The 21,531-nt window shown below is 38.0% G+C and overlaps 1 protein-coding gene across 16 annotated transcripts in view; it reads left to right on the forward strand.

Annotated features, from left to right (window-relative positions):
- The window catches only part of CASK (calcium/calmodulin dependent serine protein kinase), a 222,212-nt gene that overhangs the window by 149,458 nt on the left and 51,223 nt on the right, over positions 1-21,531 (forward strand). For all 16 annotated transcript variants that reach the window (XM_042456319.1, XM_042456311.1, XM_042456318.1 and 13 more), the window contains 5 exons: positions 4,024-4,101; positions 11,863-11,943; positions 15,555-15,743; positions 18,854-18,932; positions 20,580-20,665. In XM_042456319.1, the coding sequence (XP_042312253.1) occupies positions 4,024-4,101; positions 11,863-11,943; positions 15,555-15,743; positions 18,854-18,932; positions 20,580-20,665 (513 nt within the window). The remainder of the gene's footprint in view (positions 1-4,023; positions 4,102-11,862; positions 11,944-15,554; positions 15,744-18,853; positions 18,933-20,579; positions 20,666-21,531) is intronic.

Here is a 21,531-nt window from a genome sequence, read left to right on the forward strand (position 1 = left end):
CCTTGACTTATACATGAGGTCGACTTATAGTCAAGTATATACAGTAATTGGAAGCCAGTGCAGTTCCTTGGGAGGATATCTTCTCCCTATTGTCGTCCGTTGTCTTGCAGGATGAAAGACGGGCTATAGGTTGGACTAGGAGACAAACTCCTGTCAATTCCAGTGAGAATATGACTACTGTATATTTGGGGCCAATTACATTTCTTTCACAGGCAATCCCATACAAAGTATATTACAGGCAGTGCAGTCTTGAAATTATTAAACGATGATTCACAATGTGGGTAATTGTACATAGAATTAGTGTTTTTATTCTCACCTATAATTCAATTTGAGATCCAGTAAAACAGAAATCACTTGCAAGGACAGTTCAAGCATTAAAATATCATATTAGAACCTTTGCTCACAATCAGATCTGCTAGAGTGTGTATCTGAAGTACTTAACTATGAGTACCTATAAGTTCTAACCTAAATGTCTAAATGGCTACCTTGTTGACCATCATTATTTGTCCTTCTTATCGTCCTTCTTAAGTCTTTATTTCTGTGCAAAGGTGGTTAGGACTGCTGACTCCGGCTCTAGAAGCAGCAACTCAATGCCCTTCTCTCCCTGTATGCCTTCCTTGCACAAGAAGGCAGAGCAAGGAACAACTCTGGGATCCTAGCTGCCAAGACCACATCTTTGCCACATATGCCTCTAGGGGAGAACATGATTTGAGTATGGGCAACTGGAGGATACCCACAGGTTGGATTTGAGGCTCTGAGAAAGTGAATTAGACCCATAAACTAGCAGTTCAGTTCCCATGGCAGTTAATCTCTCCCATTGTTAATTATTGGTTCCATATTGCAGTGGGCAGGAGGGCAAACAGGCCTAATGTAAAGTATAAAACGATTACTTTTGAACAGGAGACTCCACATACAGGAGAGAATATTTTGAACCCACTCTGTCTTGTTATTTTGTAACATGTAAATGTTTTGTATGTCATCTGTTTTTGTGCTTGCTTGCTTGCTTGCTTGCTTGAGTTATACAAAGGTAGCATTTCATATGATGTGTTATATAAGATGAAAGGATAGCTCCCTACCCCATTGTTCAGGCAAGTAGGAAGCGAAGCACATCAGCAAGTATCAAAAAACATGGGAGTCTTTATTTTTTTATCTTGGGAAACAACTAACTGTAAAACACTGGGATGTGTTTTAAAACTTTTACAAACTTTAAAAAACTTTGGGGGGGGAGGATTTTTGAAAAATAAAATAAAAATGCAACACTCGAAGACTTGCCAAAACTGGAAAGTGGTCCTCAGCCTTAGTTGTCTTTAAATTCTCATGGGAGGATTCAGTTACCATGGCAATATGCCTCTTCTCCTACCTACACTCAGACTGTTTTGTTCCCTTATTTGTGAAATATATTCTGGGAGGGTACTAAGAGAGAGACCTATCCCCACTCTTGTTGTCAGCTGCCCTTGCGGAGACCTCGACTCATGGCAATCCTGTGTATGAGACCTCTCCAAGCCCCCCATCTCCACTGCTCTGCTTAAGTCTTGTAGATTCAGGCCTGTGGCCTCCCTGATTGAGTCTATCCATCTAGTGTACAGTCTTCCTTTCTTTTACCTTTCCTAGCATACAGGCTTCTAATGAGTCAAACCTTCTCATAATGTGGTGAAAGTGCAACAGTCTCAATTTAATCATCTTTGCTTCCAAAGAAAGTTCAGGCTTGATCTGTTCAAGGATTCATTTGTCTTTTGAGTTGTCTGCAGTATTCTCAGCACTCTCCTTCAACACAACATCTCAAAAGAGTTGGTTTTGTGTTTTTGGTTTTTTTTTTTTTTGTTTGTTTTTTTTTATTATTTTTTTTTGTGGGTTTTTCAGGCTGTGTGGCCATGTTCTAAAAAATTTTCTTCCTGATGTTTCACCAGCGTCTGTGGCTAGCATCTTCAGAGAATGCTTTGCCTGGAAAAAGTTGGGTGTATATATACTGTGTGAGCCTGGGAATGCAGGAGTGATTTGCATGTGTATTGTTCTGTGCTGATGGCTGGCCTCAGGCTGGGAGGCTAATGCAAAAGAGGATTAATGTCTGCTGTTTGGTGATCATTATCTGCTGGGAAAGCCCCTGACTCTGAATGGTTTCCCATTTGCATTGGCTGAGTCCTTATTTTGCTATTCCTCAGGACTGGTAGTCAAATTTTGTTGACTTTAAGGGTTTCCTCTTTCTGGTTGAAATTATCCAGATGTTTGTGGATTTCAATGGCTTCCCTGTGCATCCTGACATGGTAGTGGTTGGCATGGTCCAGAACTTCGGTGTTTTCAAACAGTATTTTATATGCCCAGGATGGTTTGTGGCATATTCTGCTACTGCTGATTTTTCTGGTTGACCCAGTCTGCAGTGTCTCTGCTGATTTTTCTGCAGGAGCAGACGTTTGGCTTTTAAATGGGGTGGTGGGGATGAGAGGGCTGCAAGGTTGAATATAAGGAAGTTTTACTTTTCAAAACTAGACTGGAACTTCCACCTGCTTCTGCATTGTGCTTTTCTATATTGTTTTTGCAGTTTTGTTTTGGTTTTTGCCTATCCATGTTTCTGCCAGAGAGTGAACCTGCCATGTTTATGCACCTCTGCTCTAAGCTGCGCTCAAAATATGTATGTACCTGGAGAAAGGTCTCAGTGTTAGTTTCAGAGTACAGGCAAGTTCATGATAGGAATGGTGTTGCAAGTGATGTTTCATCCTGTATATCTGGCAGTTTTTTTAAACATCATTATTTGCCATTTGCATGGAATTTTGCAAATATTTGGGATGAATTATATTCCTTTAGGCTATTTATGGGTATTTGGTTTGGTGTTTGATTCATGGCAGGAGGGGAAGAAGTAGCTGGCTTCTAGGGATAATAGTGGATTTTTTATTATTACTATTCTTAGATATCGTTTAATACTCTTCTCCATTTTCTGTACATCACAACAGTTGGGAGTTCTCTGAAGAGGCTAAGTAGTATGCAAAAAGGCTAGGATTCTCACCTTTTTAATGTGTTTGTGTAAGTGTAATACATATCAGTATATATTGTGGATTTTTTAAAATAATTTAGCTAGAAAACGTACCCATTTTGTTACATAGTCTATGTTACTGAAATGTTATCTTGCAAAACATTTTATTATGGTAAAAATAATTATAAACTATGCTTGAAGCTAGAACTTGAAAGAGAAATTGTAAAACCATGTATGATAAATTGGGCAAAAAACATAGGCCTTACAATAGATTTGGAGAAATGGGAAAGATCCTGGGGGAAAGATTTAAAATTTACATTTTGCTCAGATATAAGGGAAAACCTTTTTAAAATGATACATAGATGGTACTTAACACCATCAAGATTAGGAAAAAATTATAAAAACAAAAAAGGGATGTGTTGGAAATGTAACAAAGAGGTACAGTAGGTAATTTCTATCATATGTGGTAGGCCTGCCCTGAGGTGAAATCCTTCTGGAAAGATGTACACAAAATCATCCAAAAGATTTTTCAAATCAAATTCAATATGGAACCAGAACTATTTCTTTTGAATATGGCAGATAATAAAGATATTAGAGAAAGATTAAAATCTATTCTATATTTAATAACAATTGCAAGGATGTCTCTGGCGCAATACTGGAGAAATACAGATGTTCCAAATATAGATACATGACTGTATAAAACCCTAAATATAGTAGAAATGGACAGAATTACAATGTCTTTAAGAGATAAATCATATGATGTAAAACAACCATGGGAGCCACTAATGAACTTTTTTAAAGAAAGGTGGTTAAATTAAACCGCTATGCTATAAGGAGATTTTAATACTCTGTATTAAATGTATATAGAAAAAGTTGTCTTTTTGGATAAGTAAACACAAAAGAGTTGGTAGTTATTCAGGAACTCTGTAACTAAGCAAAACAACTAAAAAATGGTGTGTGCAGGGGTTAATCGTCTAGGAAATATATTTAATATAGGAAGAATATAAACTTTAAGAAAAATATTGTTACATTGTGTGTGTTTTATTTTCTTTTTTTAGCTTTATGACAAAATTAATACAAAATCTTCATCACAAATCAGGAATCCACCAAGTGATGCTGTACAGAGAGCCAAAGAGGTAAATATTATAAAGCCTATTTTAAATCTGTAAAATATAGTATTGTATATAGTACCTCATTACAGTGGGCACTTAGAATCTGCTAAGGTTTAAGTTCGATTTTTGGAATTTTTTAAAAAATGTATTTTTATTTTCAAGCTGTGAATGGTTGAATCTAGGGAAGCGGAATCCATAAATAAGGAGGGCCAACTATATTGTAGAACTCCAGCTGAGTCAGTTGTTAAATGTTATGACTATTACTTGTGATATCAAGGTTTTGTCCTTCTGTATGAAAACTATGTACAGCTGAAGTGTTTGAACTGGTCCCAGCTTCTTTGAAAAGAACCATTTTTCAGTGGTATAAATTTGCTTTTTCTTTTATTTTTAGCAACAACTCCAATACCCCCACACACACTCCAAAATCCTACTAGTAATAATATGTAATATATTTGGCTCAAATTGCTTAAATCAGTCAATAAAAAAACTCTATAGTTTTATAAATAGTCTACTCAGGACAGTAATTACTTCCTTGTGAGTGCTAGCAACTGGTAGGTTCCCATACCGTATCGCTGTTTGCTTAGGCCTTTATTTTTAAGTTAAGGGGGAAAACAGAAAGACAGAATCAGAAGAATATATTCAGTAGATACAAAATGAATTCTGGGTTGGAGACAGAGGGTTTTCAGTAGGCTTTGGTAATGGAAAATGTGTGAATAACCTTGTTAAAGGATAAGCAACATTTTGTCTTTTCAATAAATATTTTTTCTGTTTACCTAACATGAAAATATATTATCATGCTTGTGGTATGTCTTGGATAAAAGAATGGATAAAGTTAGATAACAAAAGACTAGTGCAATTAGAAGGTTTCAATATAGACCTTGGATGGCATGCCTTCTCATGCTATAATAAATTGAAAATGAATAAAGAATTTGGAAATCATTGTGTAAGGTGATCCCTAATGAAGACATGAATGAGATATAAAAAATGCTTGTTCCCAAAAATACCACTCTGGACGTCCCACATGAAGCATTCCCTAAAAAAGAAAATCTACATAAAGACAATTGGCTAACCTACAAAGTGTTACTAAAACAAAAAGAAAGGAAATACCAATTGAAAACAAAGGAGGAGCTAAACCAAGAAGATGCAATATGCCACTGGTTTCTATACTGATAACTAAAGGAAGGATTTAAAAGAGATGAGAAACTCAAAGGCATAGAGACAAGCAAAGCAGGTTTATATCAGTTACTCAGGTCAGAAAACAAACTATCAAAAAAATCTATAATTTGTTAATGTCATATGAGATGGAAGAAGAAACGATCAAGAACAATATGGTAAGATGGGCACAGAATATTGGCCATCCAATACATTTAGAACAATTGATTAAATCTTGGAGATGAGCCAACAAGTTCATCAAAAGTAATGAACTTAAAAGAAAATTATTATAAGCTTTTCTACAGATGGCATCTAACACCAGCAAAGATAGTAAAAATGTATAAAAACCCAAAAAATAATTGTTGGAAATGTAAGCAAACAAATGATACCTTCTATCACATGTGGTAGGAGTGTGATAAGGCTAAAAAATACTGGAGGAAAATGGACAAAGGAATAACAGAAACACTAAAAATTAATTTCCCTATAACCCCAGAAGTCTATCTCTTCAATATGCTAACCGAATTAGGAAATCAGACAGAGAAAATATATGGGCATATACTCCTATGTGCAGTAAGATCTGCTAGACTGGTCTACACTAAGAAGTGGAAAGACTGACAAATCCCAAATATAAATGACTGGATCTTAAAACTAATGGAAGTGGCAAGATGGACAAATTAACAATGTACCTGAGCAATAAGATACTGCAAACTTATGAAGACGAATGAGAAAAAATAGCTAATTTATGGAAAACAAAGATGAAGCAATAAGAGAAATACTTAAAGTAATTTACACATGTATAGAGGTATATATCAGATAAAAATAACACGATATTCTATAAGATTTAATAGCAGATGCTAATATAATAGTATGAATATAGATATGTAAAATGTAGTTGAACTTTATTGTTGTTGTTGTTGTTGTTGTTAGCTTTAATAATTTTTGGGGGGAAATGGTTAGAGTATGTGAGTGAAGGTAGGAGAAGAGGTTATAAGAGAGATAGTAAGGAAAGCCAGAAGAAGGGTAGAGGTGGAGAAGTGAGAAAGTTTTGAGAGGGGTGAAAGGAGAGAGGATAAATGAAAGAGGAAGGGAGAGTAGAAATGGAAGGATGGATTAAGGAAGGCTGCGTAAGATAAAGAAAGGAAGGAAAATGAAAAATGGATATATATAGATATATAGATATAGATATATATGCTGAAATTTAGAAAGTTAAGACACTTATTTTGATGTATTTTGAAGAAGGTTTCACTATAATTTGAAAACTTGTTTGTAGCTGTATGTTTGCTTTTATAATTTTATAGTGTGTGTTTTAAAGTACAGTAATAAACTTTATTAAAAAATAATATATTTTTTTAAAAAGGAGGAAATAGATACTTTTCAATAAGTGTTTAAAAATCACTTATCCAGAAGTAGTTTTAGATCCAAGGCCTAAAGTAAATGGTTATTGTTGCAAAAATAAATTTTACAAATGACGTTTTACTTATCAGTTTCTCAGAAATACAGTGTGCCCTTTTTTACATTCCGGACACACACACCCTCGCATAAAAAAGCGTATGCTCAAGCCCCATTGAAAGTAATGGGGCTCGTGCATGTGGTGGTGGCGCGGCAGTGCACACCCCATTAATCTAAATGGGACACGCCGCCCCGTGCAGCTTTCAGCATAGGCTGAAAGCCGTGTATAGTGCGCTCGTGTATGACGCGGGCACACTGTAACTAAAATAGTTAATTTTAGCTACTTTTTTTTTTTAATGGAATGATAAAAGGAACTGGCCCATAACAGAAGAGTCACTCTTCTCCCATTCATTTTGTCAGTACCCACAACAAAGCATGAGCCAAGAGAGTGTCACCTCCATCATTTTGCTGAACCTAGGTTCTCAAGATTCATGCTTCCAATAAACTATCTCTGTTCTGTTGATAAACTCATCTCTTTTCCCTTCTATGAGCATGTTAGCTATCTATATTACATATTGTGTTTATTGACTATCACAGTGTGCAATACTAGCACAATATAGAAAATATTCAATTATGTTAATTTCTCATCACAACATCTTTCACTGCAAAAAGAATGAAATCCCTTGTTAATTAGTAACATAGTATACTGTAGTTATATCTCAATTACTGCTAAAAGGAACTGGTACTTCTATTCTGTGGCTGGCCATTATCCTTGGCCTGGGTAAAGCAGCAACTTGCTCTAAGGTACACTGTATTCACTGGTTGACCCAGGAAATAGATCTGATAATAGTCCTACAAAATGCTTATTCATTTCTTATCTATCATTGTTTTCTTTTATATGTGACAGCCTATCTTTCACCTGTTGATTTAGCCATTCTCTAGTAGTGAACTGTGAAAGAGGGCTTGGCCACTTTTTGTACATTGATATTCCCCTCTGATCCATCTACAGTGATCAAAAATTGAAAATGTCAAACAAAAGTTGTGGGATAGTTTCCTGTGTGTGTTACCTTTTACTTTACAGTTTACTATTCTTTTATCATAATCCTCTTCCAAGAGGATTTTTCTTTTCTTTCTTTCTTTTTTTTTTTTTCTTTTCTTTTCTTTAGGAATTGCATGTGGCCTAAATTTTCTGACCATTTTCAACTTTACTGAATTTCTTTCTGGTGTTATTTCTCTAAATTCAGTAACAGACCTCTGTGTTCAACTCTGATTTCAGTACAGTATTTCATTTATTCTTTTTTTTCCTACAAGATTCCTCTGCTTAGCTATAAACAAAACTTATGTTCTAAAGATACAGTATTTGATTCCTTTAAATTTTATTTATTCTGTCTATAAAATAATCCCTTTCCCGTTCTATCTGACTGCTTCAAAGAGAAGGACTTTTCTTTTGTTTTTATCATGGCTCTGCCAATGAGTATGTCATTCATTTTTCTATTTATCAGGCTTAGAAAACTCAGCTATATTTCACAATTCTCTATTGCATAAATAATTACAGCCTGAAATCTGTTCTATTTGTTTTGTCTTCTGTCTTGCTTCCTTAATTGAATGATGATGTGGTAATTAAAAGTGCAACCCTATCCTTGAAGTTCAGTTCTTCAAAGTCAGAATCCTTGACATATCCAACTTCCTATCAAGCTCCTACTGATAGAATAGGTGGGAAGAAAGAGTCTGCTTCACTAGTCTGTTTCTGATTGCTTGAAAATAATTTCCTTCCCTTTTCTTTCAAGTAATACTACTAATAAAAATAATATTTATTTCTAACCCACCTCTCCCCATGGATCAAGGCAAGGAACAATAAATTAAAATATAACAATAAAAGCACACATAACATTAATTAAAAGAGCATAGATATTAAAACAGTTTAAAATAATTTTAGAAGTCATAATTTAAAAATAATCTGGATAGGCCTGTTGGAAGAGATTGGCCTTTAGTGCTGTTTAAAACTCAGACAGCATATATAACTGTCAAATCTCCTCTGGCTGGTCATTTCACAATTTAGAGGCAGCTGAAGAAAACGTCCTCTAGGTAATCGTTGCCAGCTAGTCCTGGCTGATCAAAGTAAATGTCCCCCAGAGGACCAGAGTGTAGTGTACCGAATATATGGGAGACGGCAATCCTATAGGTAACCTGAACCCAAACCATGTAAGGCTTTAATGGTAACAACCAACACATTTGTATTTTGCCCAGAAAATAATAGGCAGCCAGTGGAGATTGATTTTAATATTGGTATAATATGGCCACTGGCAACCATGTTTTCAATTAATTGAAGTTTCCAAACTTGGTAATAATAATAATAATATGTTTTATTTATAGACCGCTATTCCGCTTTGATCATAGCGGTGTACAAGTAAAAAATTGCAACGACAAATACAAAGTACAATCAAAATATTTTTAAAAGAAATAATTGATATTAATTAAAAAGGTAGCCCACATTGTAGAAGTCCAGCCTTGAGGTTACTAACACATTTGTTACCATCTTTAGATCCTCTAGCTCTAGGAAGTAGTGCAGTTGGCATAACAGCCAAAGCTGATAGTAAGTTCTTCTGGCCCTTGCAGCTATTGTTTGAAGCAGGCCTGCACAACATATGGCCCAGGGGTCGCATGCAGCCTCCCAAAGCATTTTGGGTGGCCCATGAAGATGTGGAACAACTTCAAGGCTCCTCCACTGTTCAACCTCCTCCTGAGGAGAAAAGGCCATGTGGTGGAAGAGCAGGACAGGCAAATGCTTGCCCTGCAAGGCTCCACTGCCGCTCCCCTTTCCCCTGAGGAGAAGGACAGATCCAATTAGTAACAGGTTAGAGAGGATGTTTGGGAGCAGTCATGTCAAAAACCCTAGTCAGGACTTGATTCCATTTACTGACCAAAGCTTCAACAGGATCATCAAAGATACTAGCCATAAAACCCTTCAAGGTTTTCTGCATTCCTAAAAGACCCATTAGCTTTCAAGGGTGACAATTTTGATAAGTCCGCCATCTCAGAAGGGACAGATAGTAACCATGATAGTAACTAACTAGAAAATGATCTGTCAATGACAACTTAGAGTTATTAATCACCTCTGCCTATAGATCTATCTGCTTGCAACTGAAAACACCATCAATGGTGCAACCACTGAATGTGTGGGCTCCAAGACAGTTGGAATAAGCCCTTGTTTCTCATAGATGCCATGAACTCCCAAGCTGCATATGACAGACTAGCCTCAAATGGGATGTTGAACTTACCCAAGTCTGTAGATCTTTCTAGACTGGTGGGAAAACCTTTAATCTCCCACACAGAAGTCAAGAGTTTTCTCTCTAGCCTCGGAGGGAGATAGCCTCTGGTGAACTGAGATGAGTATTGTCCCAGGAAGCAAAATTTCATTCCCATGTTGAGGAAGGAAGGCTTTGTATAAAGTCTAAAACCCTAGTATGATATCCTACTTTAGAGGAGGCACTAACACAACATTATTATTGTGTAATTGTGAAAAACACCTTTAAGAAATCAGCAAAGTTTTGTCAAAACTAGATATTTGAGCATATGAAGAATGGCAGGAGCAACAGTGTTGTGGGAATATATGTAACTTATTTTTCATAAAAATAAAAGAAGAAAAAATGCAAAAAACACAGCAGTGGGTGAAGCAAATGTTAAGAGACTGGGAGATTTTCCTGGTGCTAAAAGCATAACAGTGTTGATACTAGGCAGATGTCCTTGAAGAGGGAACTCTATAAATGACATGCCTCCTCTAAGAATTCTGTCTGTTCACCACTCTGAAGCATCTAAAGTTCTAGAGGAAAGGTTGAAAAGATGACTTCAGCACTGAAACCTCACTAATCACCTCAGGCTACTTTAAGGAATGGATGAAATAGAAAAGTAGCAAATATACAAAATACCATTTTATAGTATGTGTTTTGCTTTGAAATTACCATATTTTCTGGAGTATAAGATGACTTTCTAACCCTGGAAAATATTCTCTAATGTTGGGGAGGGGGGTGTCTAATATGCCAGGTGCAGAAACTTCCGAGCTAGACTGGTCACCGCATGTGGTGGGGAGAGCTGAAAAACGGCCACGGAGCTCTTCTCTGGGCCCCACAACAAACTCCAACTCTCAGAATTCCATAGCAAAGAGCCAGACCTAGAGTTAACGCGCTGCCAAACCTCTTTATTTCTCCAGTGTGGATGCAGCCACAGTTCTCCTCCTCCTCTGTCTCCCCCTGGATCCCATCTTCCATTTCATGCTCCTATGCTCCTCGGGTTCACAGCAGCAACAGAGGAATGCAAAGCTCGCAGCTGCACCATTTTGCAGGCAAAGCAAAGGCAAAGCAATGCAAGGCAATGGGGAAAGCGGAGCCCGAGAGGCTGGGGCCGGAGGGGAGCTTCCTTTTTCCCCTGCCAGGTCCTGAAAGGGGGGTTAAAAAAAAAAGAGGCCTGGCTTTCTTTCTTTTTTCTTTTTTTTTAAGTATCCTCCTCTGGCCCTTCTCTCACTCACTCATATAGAAGGAAAGCCAAGAGATAGGGAAAAAGGGGAAAGGAGGGGGAAAGGGTGGATCTTTTATTTTTAAACCCCAAAGTGGGTTTTGTGGTTCTGCAAGGACCCACCTCAATTGTGCAAAATGAGGATTTTGCACTAGAAAGGGAGGAAAGGGAGGCTGCATCACATGGAGAAATACATCCGCTTTGGTACTATGTTTTAACTGGCCTGGCTCAAGGCTATGGAATTCTGGGAGTTGGAGTTGTTGTGGGGTCCACTCTGGGCCCCACAACAAACTCCAACTCCCAGAATTCCATAGCCTTGAGCCAGAAAAGGTTAAGTGGGGCCAAAACCAGGTTATTTCGCCAGTGTGGATGCACCTGAGTGGCTGAGGGGAAAAAGACCCCTCTCTAAGGCATCTCTTAGCCTTAGCATGCATTGGAAGAGGGGTAGTCTTATATGCCAAATATATGCCAAACTCTAACTTTTAAATGGAAAAGTTGGGGGTCGTCTTATACACTGGAAAATACGGTAATTAAAATGTGCTTAGGTTTAAGTGGGAGATTTAATTTAGAAACCACTATTGCATCTGTTAGAGGGTAGCATAATACTGTAATTAAACAATTAGCTTCTGTCACAATTCGCTATTATGGAGTTACCATTAATTTTACAATACTAGACAAAGAAAGAGTTTATGTTAACATTTAATTCATTCATTTGTCTTCTGTTTTGTTTCACAGGTATTGGAAGAAATTTCATGTTACCCAGAAAACAATGATGCAAAAGAACTTAAACGTATTTTAACACAACCTCATTTCATGGTAAGCAGCTATTGCAGTGAGGATCTCAAAATCCTCATCATCTGCTTCAGAAGGGAAAATAGCACATGAAGCATATAAAAACTGGAACAACAATCTCACTGATTGCACAGAAATATATGAAGTCATCAGTTTTAATAAACTTTGTCAGCAGACAAATTGATAATAAATGATACTTAGTGACAATGTATGTATGTTTGTAATCACAGTGAGACCTATAATGCTCGAGATACAATTTTATTCCTACATATACTCACCTGGACTATGTGCCACTGAACTCAAGGCACTCTAAATTAAACTGAAAGATTGTTAAAAGGAAATCCAGTGAGAGCATCTAATGTTATAGAAATATCAATCTTCAATACTGTCTCATTAACATTTGCAATAATGAGTATTGTTATTGACATTTATTTCTAACCTGCCTTTTTACACTTAGCTGAACTTAAAAAGTATATCTCATTGTGATGAGTAAAATAAAATAGGGCTCATGTTCTACAAGGAACTGATGGAAGGAAAGATAGGTTAGCATATAGAAATGTTATTTATTAAAAAGATTTATCTATTATTCTTAAGCTATAGACAAAAATAACACATAAAATATATCAAGAAGCATACAAGAACAAGAAAAAATACATTAAACATGTAAATACAGTATGACCTCTTCCCCATATCTGTAGGGGATATGTACTCAGACTTACCATAGAAATGTGAAACTCTGGACAATAGTGAACCCTATTGAATTCATAATTTGGACCTATGGAGAAGACTCAAGACATTTCACCATAGTTTCAACAACTTCCATCCTACCATCAACCTCAGCCTGGAACTATCACTTCCTGGACATCACAGTACAGCTACAAAATGGACATCTAAGCACTACACTATATCACAAACCCACTACACATGTTTACATGCTTCCAGCTTTCACTCTGAACACACCACCAGATCCATAGTCTAAAGCCAAGCCCTCCAATACAATCACATCTGCTCAGCCCCACAAGACAGGGATGGCAAACTCAAATTACAATAAGCATTCCTCAAACTACAATATCCAGCATATGAAGTTAAAAAAACAAACAAACAAGGCAAGACTTGTACCCAGGACTGATCTATTATAGAACAGATTGAAGAGAGAAAATGACAAAACCCCGCTAGTCTTTACATACAGCTCCCAACTGGGACTTCTCAGGTGCATCATCAATGTGCTACAACCCATTCTGGACAATAATGCCACTCTTTCAAGGGTTCTTGGTGGCAGACTTTACTTGCCTACAGACAGCCTCCAGACCTCAAAGAAGTACTCACTCACAGGAAGACACATGACACAGATGGGAGACACAGGTACTAAGCTTTGCCATGAGCCAAGATGCCAACTCTGCCTGCATATTTACCCAGAAAATGTCATCACAAGACCTAATGGTATCACCCACAAATATTAGAGGGACCTTCACATGCTCATCCTCCAGTGTGATTTATGCCATGCTATGTCACCAGTCAAAGAGGCCAGTCCCTGTGGTAGAGGATAAAAGGACATAAATCAGACATTAGGAATGGGAATTCACAAAAACCAGTGGCAGAACATTTCAATCTCCCTAGGCATTCCATCTCAGACCTCAGAACAGCAGTTCTTGAACAAAAGAACTAGAAAGGTAGATTGGAAAGAGAAACAGCAGAATTAGAATTCGTCCATAAACTGCAATCCCTCAGCAATGGATTGAACAGGTGAGGGGTCTTGAAACCATGCCCTGTAAGGAACCTCTTAGGGAGCTGGGAATGTTTAGTCTGGAGAAGAGAAGGTTAAGAGGTGATATGATAGCCCTGTTTAAATATTTGAAGGGATGTCATATTGAGGAGGGAGCAAGCTTGTTTTCTGCTGCTGCAGAGAACAGGACCCAGACCAATGGATGCAAACTGCAGGAAAAGAGATTCCAGCTCAACATTAGGAGGAACCTCCTGACAGTTAGGGCTGTTAGACAGTGGAACACACTTCCTCAGAGAGTGGTGGAGTCTCCCTCCTTGGAAGTCTTTAAACAGTCTGGATTGAGAGTTCCTGCATGGCAGGGGGTTGGACTGGATGGCCCTTGTCTCTTCCGATTCTATGATTCTGAGAACCAAGAAGGATGCTGACAAGAAATAGTAGATGCAGTTCCAAGCAGCCTTCTTTGCCCAAAATGGAAGTCCTTTTAGTGCTTTCTAAGTTCCTAAACAGGCTCAAGGAGAGCTGGAGTGAATGGTTGCTCAGTGCCCTCTGAACCAGAGCATCTTGAGGGGAAAAAAACAGCCTAGAACATAAGAAGCTATCCAGCACTGTCTAGAATCAACTGGCTGGCATTTATATTCAACCAGGAGAGTCTTTCTGAAAGTTCAGTCCTTTAGGTGCAATAGGCATTGACTTCTGGGAAGTAAACACTGGAGGTATGAATTGGTTACATGTAAATAAATGTAGGCTGTGCTCAAGATACTGTAATTTAAAGGTATACTTTTAATTTTGCTAGTTTTTTATGTCACAGCTATTGCCATTACATTCAGCAATACAGTATATGGAAATTACAATTTATGAGTAACATTAGTACAAAAAAAAACATTACTACGGATTCTGTATGATGTGGTACAGGAGGAGGTCAGTAGGAGGGTAATACCATGGGTTACTCCACCAGGTGACACCAGCCTTAGTGATACCACTATCCAGAGGCAAGATCCAGTTTTAGTGATGGCCAGTGCTGTACTAGAAAAGCAGTTGTTTTCTTCAGCCTACCTTCCTAGGTTTTTTCATCTCTCACCAGACAGTTATACTCTGGGGTTTGGTCCAAGATCCCCCGTGGATAACAAAATCTGTGGACGCTCAAGTCCCATTAAATATAATGACACAGCAAAATGATGTCTCTTATAAAAAATGGAAAATAAAGTTTTGATATTTAAAATTTATACTTTTTTTGAACACTTTCAAACCGTGGATGCTTGAATCCATGTATTAAAAAATCTGTGTATAAGAAAGGCTGATTGTAGTAGATTTCATTTCCAAAGTAAGAAGATTTTTTTCTGTTCACACAGCAAGAAGACTTTTCATCTGTGTTCCCCTGTATTTTCATTGTTTCAAAGTTGTCCACACCCATAGAAACTAGAATGTTTGGGTAGAATATGATGTCTCTTTCTCACCTATGTGCCCAGCTGAGAAGTAAAAGGAACCCTCTAGGTCAAAGCTGCAACACTATGATCTGCCATAGCCATATTATGGCATTACCAGATGAGGCTGAGAAATGCTGAAGCTAGCTTGTCAGCACCTGAGAACTGTCTTTTATTTCTTATTTTCAGGGAGTCAGTGTTAAAAATATTTCCACAGCATTGCTAAATTGTATAATGCTGCTCCTTGTTTCTCATAATGTGCATTTTAAAACAGTTTTGTATTTGTGTATAGAATATCACAAATATCTACAAAAACCACTGAGTACATACATAGTACAGAAATACTGAAAGTAACTTTGATTTTTAAATCTGACCAAGAAGGCACTGCATAATTCTAAGATAGCACTATTATGTCTACAGGATATGTTAATTTTTTTGTAGAAGAATAGACACAAGAAATTATGGAATGTGACAACTGTATCTTCCTACAGGCCTTGCTTCAAACTCATGATGTAGTGGCGCATGAAGTTTACAGTGATGAAGCGTTAAGAGTTACACCACCCCCTACATCTCCATATTTAAATGGAGATTCTCCAGAGAGCGCCAATGGTGACATGGACATGGAGAATGTAACACGAGTACGATTGGTTCAGTTCCAAAAAAATACAGATGAGCCAATGGTAAGTACACCATTTTTGTTTATCGTTGCTAAAGCTAAAAGCTTCAAATTATTTAAACTAAAACCTAAAAATTCTTAAATATTGTTCAGATATACTTAGGGGCTGTGCAGACAGCCCCTAAGGCAGTGGTTCCCAACCTTCCTAATGCCACGACCCTTTAATACAGTTCCTCATGTTGTGGTGACCCAAACTCATGAAATTATTTTTGTTGCTACTTCATAACTGTAATTAAATAGGTGTTTTCCAATGGTCTTAGGCAACCCCCATAAAAGGGTCATTCGACCCCCAAAGGGGTCCCGACCCACAGGTTGGGAACCACTGCCCTAAGGGGTGGTCTCCAGCCAGTCTTTTTACAGCCATCAACAGCATGTTGCGGTCCCGATCTGGCCTTTCCAGAGCATGGAAAGGAGCTGTTTTTGGAAAGGGTGTGATAGCTGCACCACCGTGGCTTTACGGTGCTCCTTTAGCACTGTGTCATGACGCAGCGCCAGAGGAGCACCATGACACTGCCAACATGTGGTGCGGCATGTAACATCATGTCACCCTGGGGGCAGAGCCAACTGTGAGGCAGGAGTCCACATTCTTTTTCTGTTATATTCTGTAAAGACTCAACTCCCCTTCTCCCTCAGTTTAATTTTACTTTCCCTGCCTCCAGGTTGTAGGCAACAGAATAAATGGATAAGAAAGGAGAGTTAGATAAAAGTAATAAGGAACAATGCAAAACAGAAGGTAAAATGGACAAAGGCAGCCATGAAATGCCAAAAGCCATGCAGATGACCACAGTCCAGTGAGTCTCTGAAGAGAATTGTCAAAATAGATTAAAGAAAATATTTATGTCCTCCTGCAAAAGTGACTATGAGCACATAATGACAGAAACGAAAAAAAGAAAAGAGACCAGGCAGACGCCTGGCTCTGACAGCATTATTATGGAGGACAAATGGGGTGAAGAGTCCGGGTGGATGCCTGGCTCAATCTTCATAAAAATGCTTACCACAAGTACTAAAAAAGTGGCCAGGCAGAAGATAAGCAACTTTCAAATGGAACAAATCAAATTCAACTTACCTAAAGTGCCAAAAAGACCTGTGGCGGCTGAGACTTCTCCACACTCTTTTGGTCTCTTCCAACTATGATTCTATGAATGATGAATGCGACTGCGGATTATGTAAGTCGCTACCACATTCAACCTGGAGAATGGACACTTCATATGAAGGTATTCAACAACTTGAATTGCTTATTTGGACCTTTTAAGATAGACTTCTTTGCATCTCTACAAAATCACAAACTGATGAAATAATAAGCGATAGAGAGGGATGTGCATGCAGAGGGCATGGATGCTTTACTAATGCCATGGCAAAAGGGAAAACTGTATGCATCCCCACCAATAACAATAATGCAGAGGGTTGTGAACAAAATACAGAAGGAAAGGGCACATGTGGTCCTCAGAGCACCATATTGGGCAAGAAGACCTTGGCTTCTTTCAATATTGAAAATGTTGATAGTCAGCCCATAGCACTACCAAAAATGCCAATGTATTAAGTCAGAGTCCAGTGTCACCCTTGTCCCAGTTCCAGGCTATAGCCACATCTCTGACATTTTCTGTCCAGAGTGCTCTGTACTCTGACAAGGTCCATGGCAACAAGTAAAGCCTATGTGCCATCAGCATATTTGCAAGACATATGTGATACTGCTGGTTGGGCAGAGCCCAATACATTTGTTAAACACTACAAAATTGATAAGATCAGCTCAAGTAGCGTTTGGAAGAACAGTGCTGCAGGCAATGGCAGAGGCATAAGGGGAGGGGGGGGAGACATCCAAAGATAGAGAGGCTTGATAAATTCCAATGAAGTGGATTGATCACCCCTGCTATCCCAAGAATGAGAAGTTGTAGTTACCGTGAATGGTCATTCTGGGATGGCAGGGGGAGCAATCCACACCTTCCTAGACTAGGAATCTATATGCATTTCTGAAACGGGATAATAATAATAATAATAATAATAATAATAATAATAATAATAATAATAATACAAAACAACAGGCTTAGATAAGGAAACTAAGGGAGAAAAAGAGTTGAGTTCCCAGCGGAATATAACAACAAAGAACGTAGACGCCTGTCTCACAGTTGGTGTATGGGGTAAAACCCAGTGAAGTGAATTGTTCTCCCTGCCATCCCAGAATGACTATCCATGGTAAGTACAACTTCTCTTTTTATAACTTTTAACAGCTTTTGAAACAGACATTTGGTCTTAATTTCTCATGAACAGTGTGACTGCTTACCTCAACGTTACTATAAATACCAACAGTGAACTCCGTTTGAGAGGAGGTATTGGGAGGCATTAACAAACCTCTAGAAGTGTAAAACATCTTTACTGACAAAAATGTACAGAATCATATAATATACAGGAAAAAGACTTAAGATCCAAATTATAGAAGTCCAAATTTACTTTTTGAATAATCTTTCTGGATAGGTTTGTAATTTGATCTTTCATAGCTGCATTTTATTAACAGCAAATACTTTGTTTATTTGGGAGTTATTTATGTTAGAACTTTAGTTTCTAACAAAGCAACTCACAGCTGGTTTCTATTTGCAGACGTAGAACAGAGTGAGGTACATCTACCCTTCTGCATGTTTTGAACTCTAACTCCCACAGTCCCTTATCATTGGCTGTGCTGAGTAGGAGCTATAGACCAAAATGACTGGAAGACCTAAACATTTGCATTCCTGATGTAAACTTTTCAGTTTCTTAAATTTCTGAATAGAATTGGCTGCGTTTTGTTGTAAGATGAGACTTTAAAAAAAAATTGTAACGTGAATAGAGGATTCCGCTGCGTGAAAGTTATGTTTAAGCTGCCGTGGCCATGGTTGATTTCCTATCAAATCATATTTCTGATGTTTTGGCAATAATTAGTGCAAGTGCAGTGGGTGGATGTTTATGCAAATTGTGGTTGGCAAGTAGCAGCTGTAACTTCAGATGTTCTGGATCATATTTCTACCATATTGGTATATTCTGGGGGTATATTCTTCATAGGGGAAAAATCAACCATCTGAACTTGGTTGAAGTACCTAAACAGTTTTGTTACTGACTTTTAAATTATTTGATCTATTTTACTAGGGTATCACTTTAAAAATGAATGAGTTGAACCACTGTATTGTAGCAAGAATTATGCATGGAGGAATGATTCACAGGCAAGGTAATGTTAAAACAAACATAAACATTAACACAGCATTTATTTGATAGTGTTCAAGTGCTCAATTGTCATTTGGGCTTGTGTCCAAAGGATTATAAAGTGCTGAAAATGTTTTAGTAGCTGTTGTCCCATGCCTCTCTAGGGAGCCCTGTTGTCACAACTTATTACATATAAGTCCTTCAGTAGAATTGCAGTTACTGACTGCAAGGCTGAAAGCAAGCAAATATTGTTATTTATGTATGTATGTATTGAAGGCACATATATTTGTAACCAAAAACTCCCCACAGAGTGGCTTAGAAATAACTAGTTTGACAGTCCCTGCCTTTAAGATTACAATATAAATAAGACACCACAAGTAAAGAAAAGGGGATGGCGGGGAGGAGTGGAATTGTCCAGAAGTTACTGGTATGATGAAGATTTACCTGAATACTGTTCTTCACCTGCAGATGCCACAGCAATGTTAGTGGGATCTGGAGGGCAGGGTTCTCACCAGACACTAGTGCCCAAGCACGATGGAGATAAGCCTAGCTGCTCTTCCTCTTCGGCCAGAATTGGAAGGAGGAGCTTTCACCAATTACTAGGGCCCAGGCACAGTGGAGATTTTCCTGGCTGCTCTTCTTTTCCCTCAGCTAAGTTGTTAAGGAGTTAGTGAGTATAGCACAGATGGGGTGTCAAAGGTTTAGGTGTACCATATATACTTGACTATAAGTCAACCTCATGTATAAATCGAGGGCAGGTTTTGGGGACAAAACTATGGGTTTTGATGTGGCTTGTGAATACATTGAAGGTAAAACTTATGGGTATGTTACAAAGGATGTGAAGAATGAATCTAAGGAAACCTATGCCAAAGAATTTACAAAATTACAACAGGCATAACTGTTTGTGTTCGACACTAAAGAGTGGATGGATGTGAGAGCAGACGGTGTAAGTGGTTTCCGGACACATTATACTTTTGCCTTTAAGAAGGAAATAATTACATTTTTCAAAAGTAAGAGTTAATGTAAAGTACGTACATTGACCTGCAGATAAGTCGACTAGTTTTTGGGGGGGTCAATTTTTTTACTAAAATTTCTAGATAGATACATGAGTATATACAGTAATTCTTCCTCTGAGAATAGTTGCCTAACTTATCTGTTCTGTATTCTCATAACAAACATTTTCTGAAACTCAATACAGCCAGATTAAGACATGGGCTAACTCAGCTTTAGACTAGAGTCTACTTGAAAACTGTTGAAGCAGCATGGAAGAGGAGGGCAGGTCATTTCACGTCTTATATATGTTCCCCCTTCTGTGTTTAACAATGGCAAAAAAAAAAAAAAATCACACCTGTCTAGAGACATATGTCAGGAGCAACTGTGTTATAGTGAGTTGTCATCTCATTATGCCAAAAAGCATACCTTCATATATTTAGTGATAATAAAATTCAAGTACAAGTAGTATCCAAGAATTTCATAATAATTTTTTATACTGCAGTTCCCTAAAATAATACATATAAACCTGTTGAGAACCATGTAAGAGGAAGAGAAGTAGTACTGATAGTGACAACCCTGTTGCCAGATTGCATCAGTTTTTACAGCATCTTTGCATTACCATTCCTTGTTCTTTGAAATTTGGCATTTTTTAAACAATCTTATTCTGTAACTTTTGTAGGTACACTTCATGTGGGGGATGAAATTCGGGAAATAAATGGAATTAGTGTAGCAAATCAAACAGTGGAACAGCTGCAAAAAATGCTTGTAAGTATTCTAAATCTTATTCACTAAATATATCTAAATTTTAACATAGAAATGAAAATTCATTGTGCCTACTTTCTGTTTGCTAAGACACTTACAGTCTGAGAATGTGAGCTATGCATCATCGCCTCCAGTATTGTTAGACAGTATTGGAGGCCTATTTTTTGCAGGGATAATTGATTGCTAGATAGATAGATAGATAGATAGATAGATAGATAGATAGATAGATAGATAGAGCTCAGAGCACATTTTTAGTCTTCTCTGTCTTTTCTAATTTCTTTCCCTAAATAAAGTGGGAAAGAAGGTATCATAATATGGATTTTACTATCCCACCCCACCCCACTCAGTTTAAGGATACTGATAATGGCAAATATTAAGAATTCTTGTTTGTTAGGATTCTATAAATATCTCCTTTTTCTCTGCTCCTGAAAAGCAATGTATTTAATAGCCTGATCAGTTACATCCCCACTCCTGGTGTCACCTGGTGCAAGGAGGACTGCCAGGGGGCAGTGGCAGCCAAACATCCAAATCTGGGAGAGGCATGCTTGGCCTGCTCTTTTGCTGCCACTGAGGTGAAGGTCTCCTCATGGGGAAGCTGATGCCACCACAGCAAAGCCAGGAGAAGCATACTCAGGCTTATCCTTCACTGTGGCATCATAGGTCACTCCTTGGGAGAACGACTCGGCCACCATGGTAAACTCAGGAGAGGTGTACTTGGGCCTCTCCTTCACCACTGCAGTACAGGCCTCTTTATGTGGGGCCCGACTGGGTGTCAACCCTCTTCTGGGGTGCTGCTACACACAGACACACATCTCAGTGATGCCACTAAGCCTGAGTGGTCATTTAGATACTTTCTGCTTGCATAAAAA

The sequence above is a fragment of the Sceloporus undulatus genome, chromosome 3 (genome assembly GCF_019175285.1).
Source record: "Sceloporus undulatus isolate JIND9_A2432 ecotype Alabama chromosome 3, SceUnd_v1.1, whole genome shotgun sequence".
Lineage (NCBI taxonomy): Eukaryota > Metazoa > Chordata > Lepidosauria > Squamata > Phrynosomatidae > Sceloporus > Sceloporus undulatus.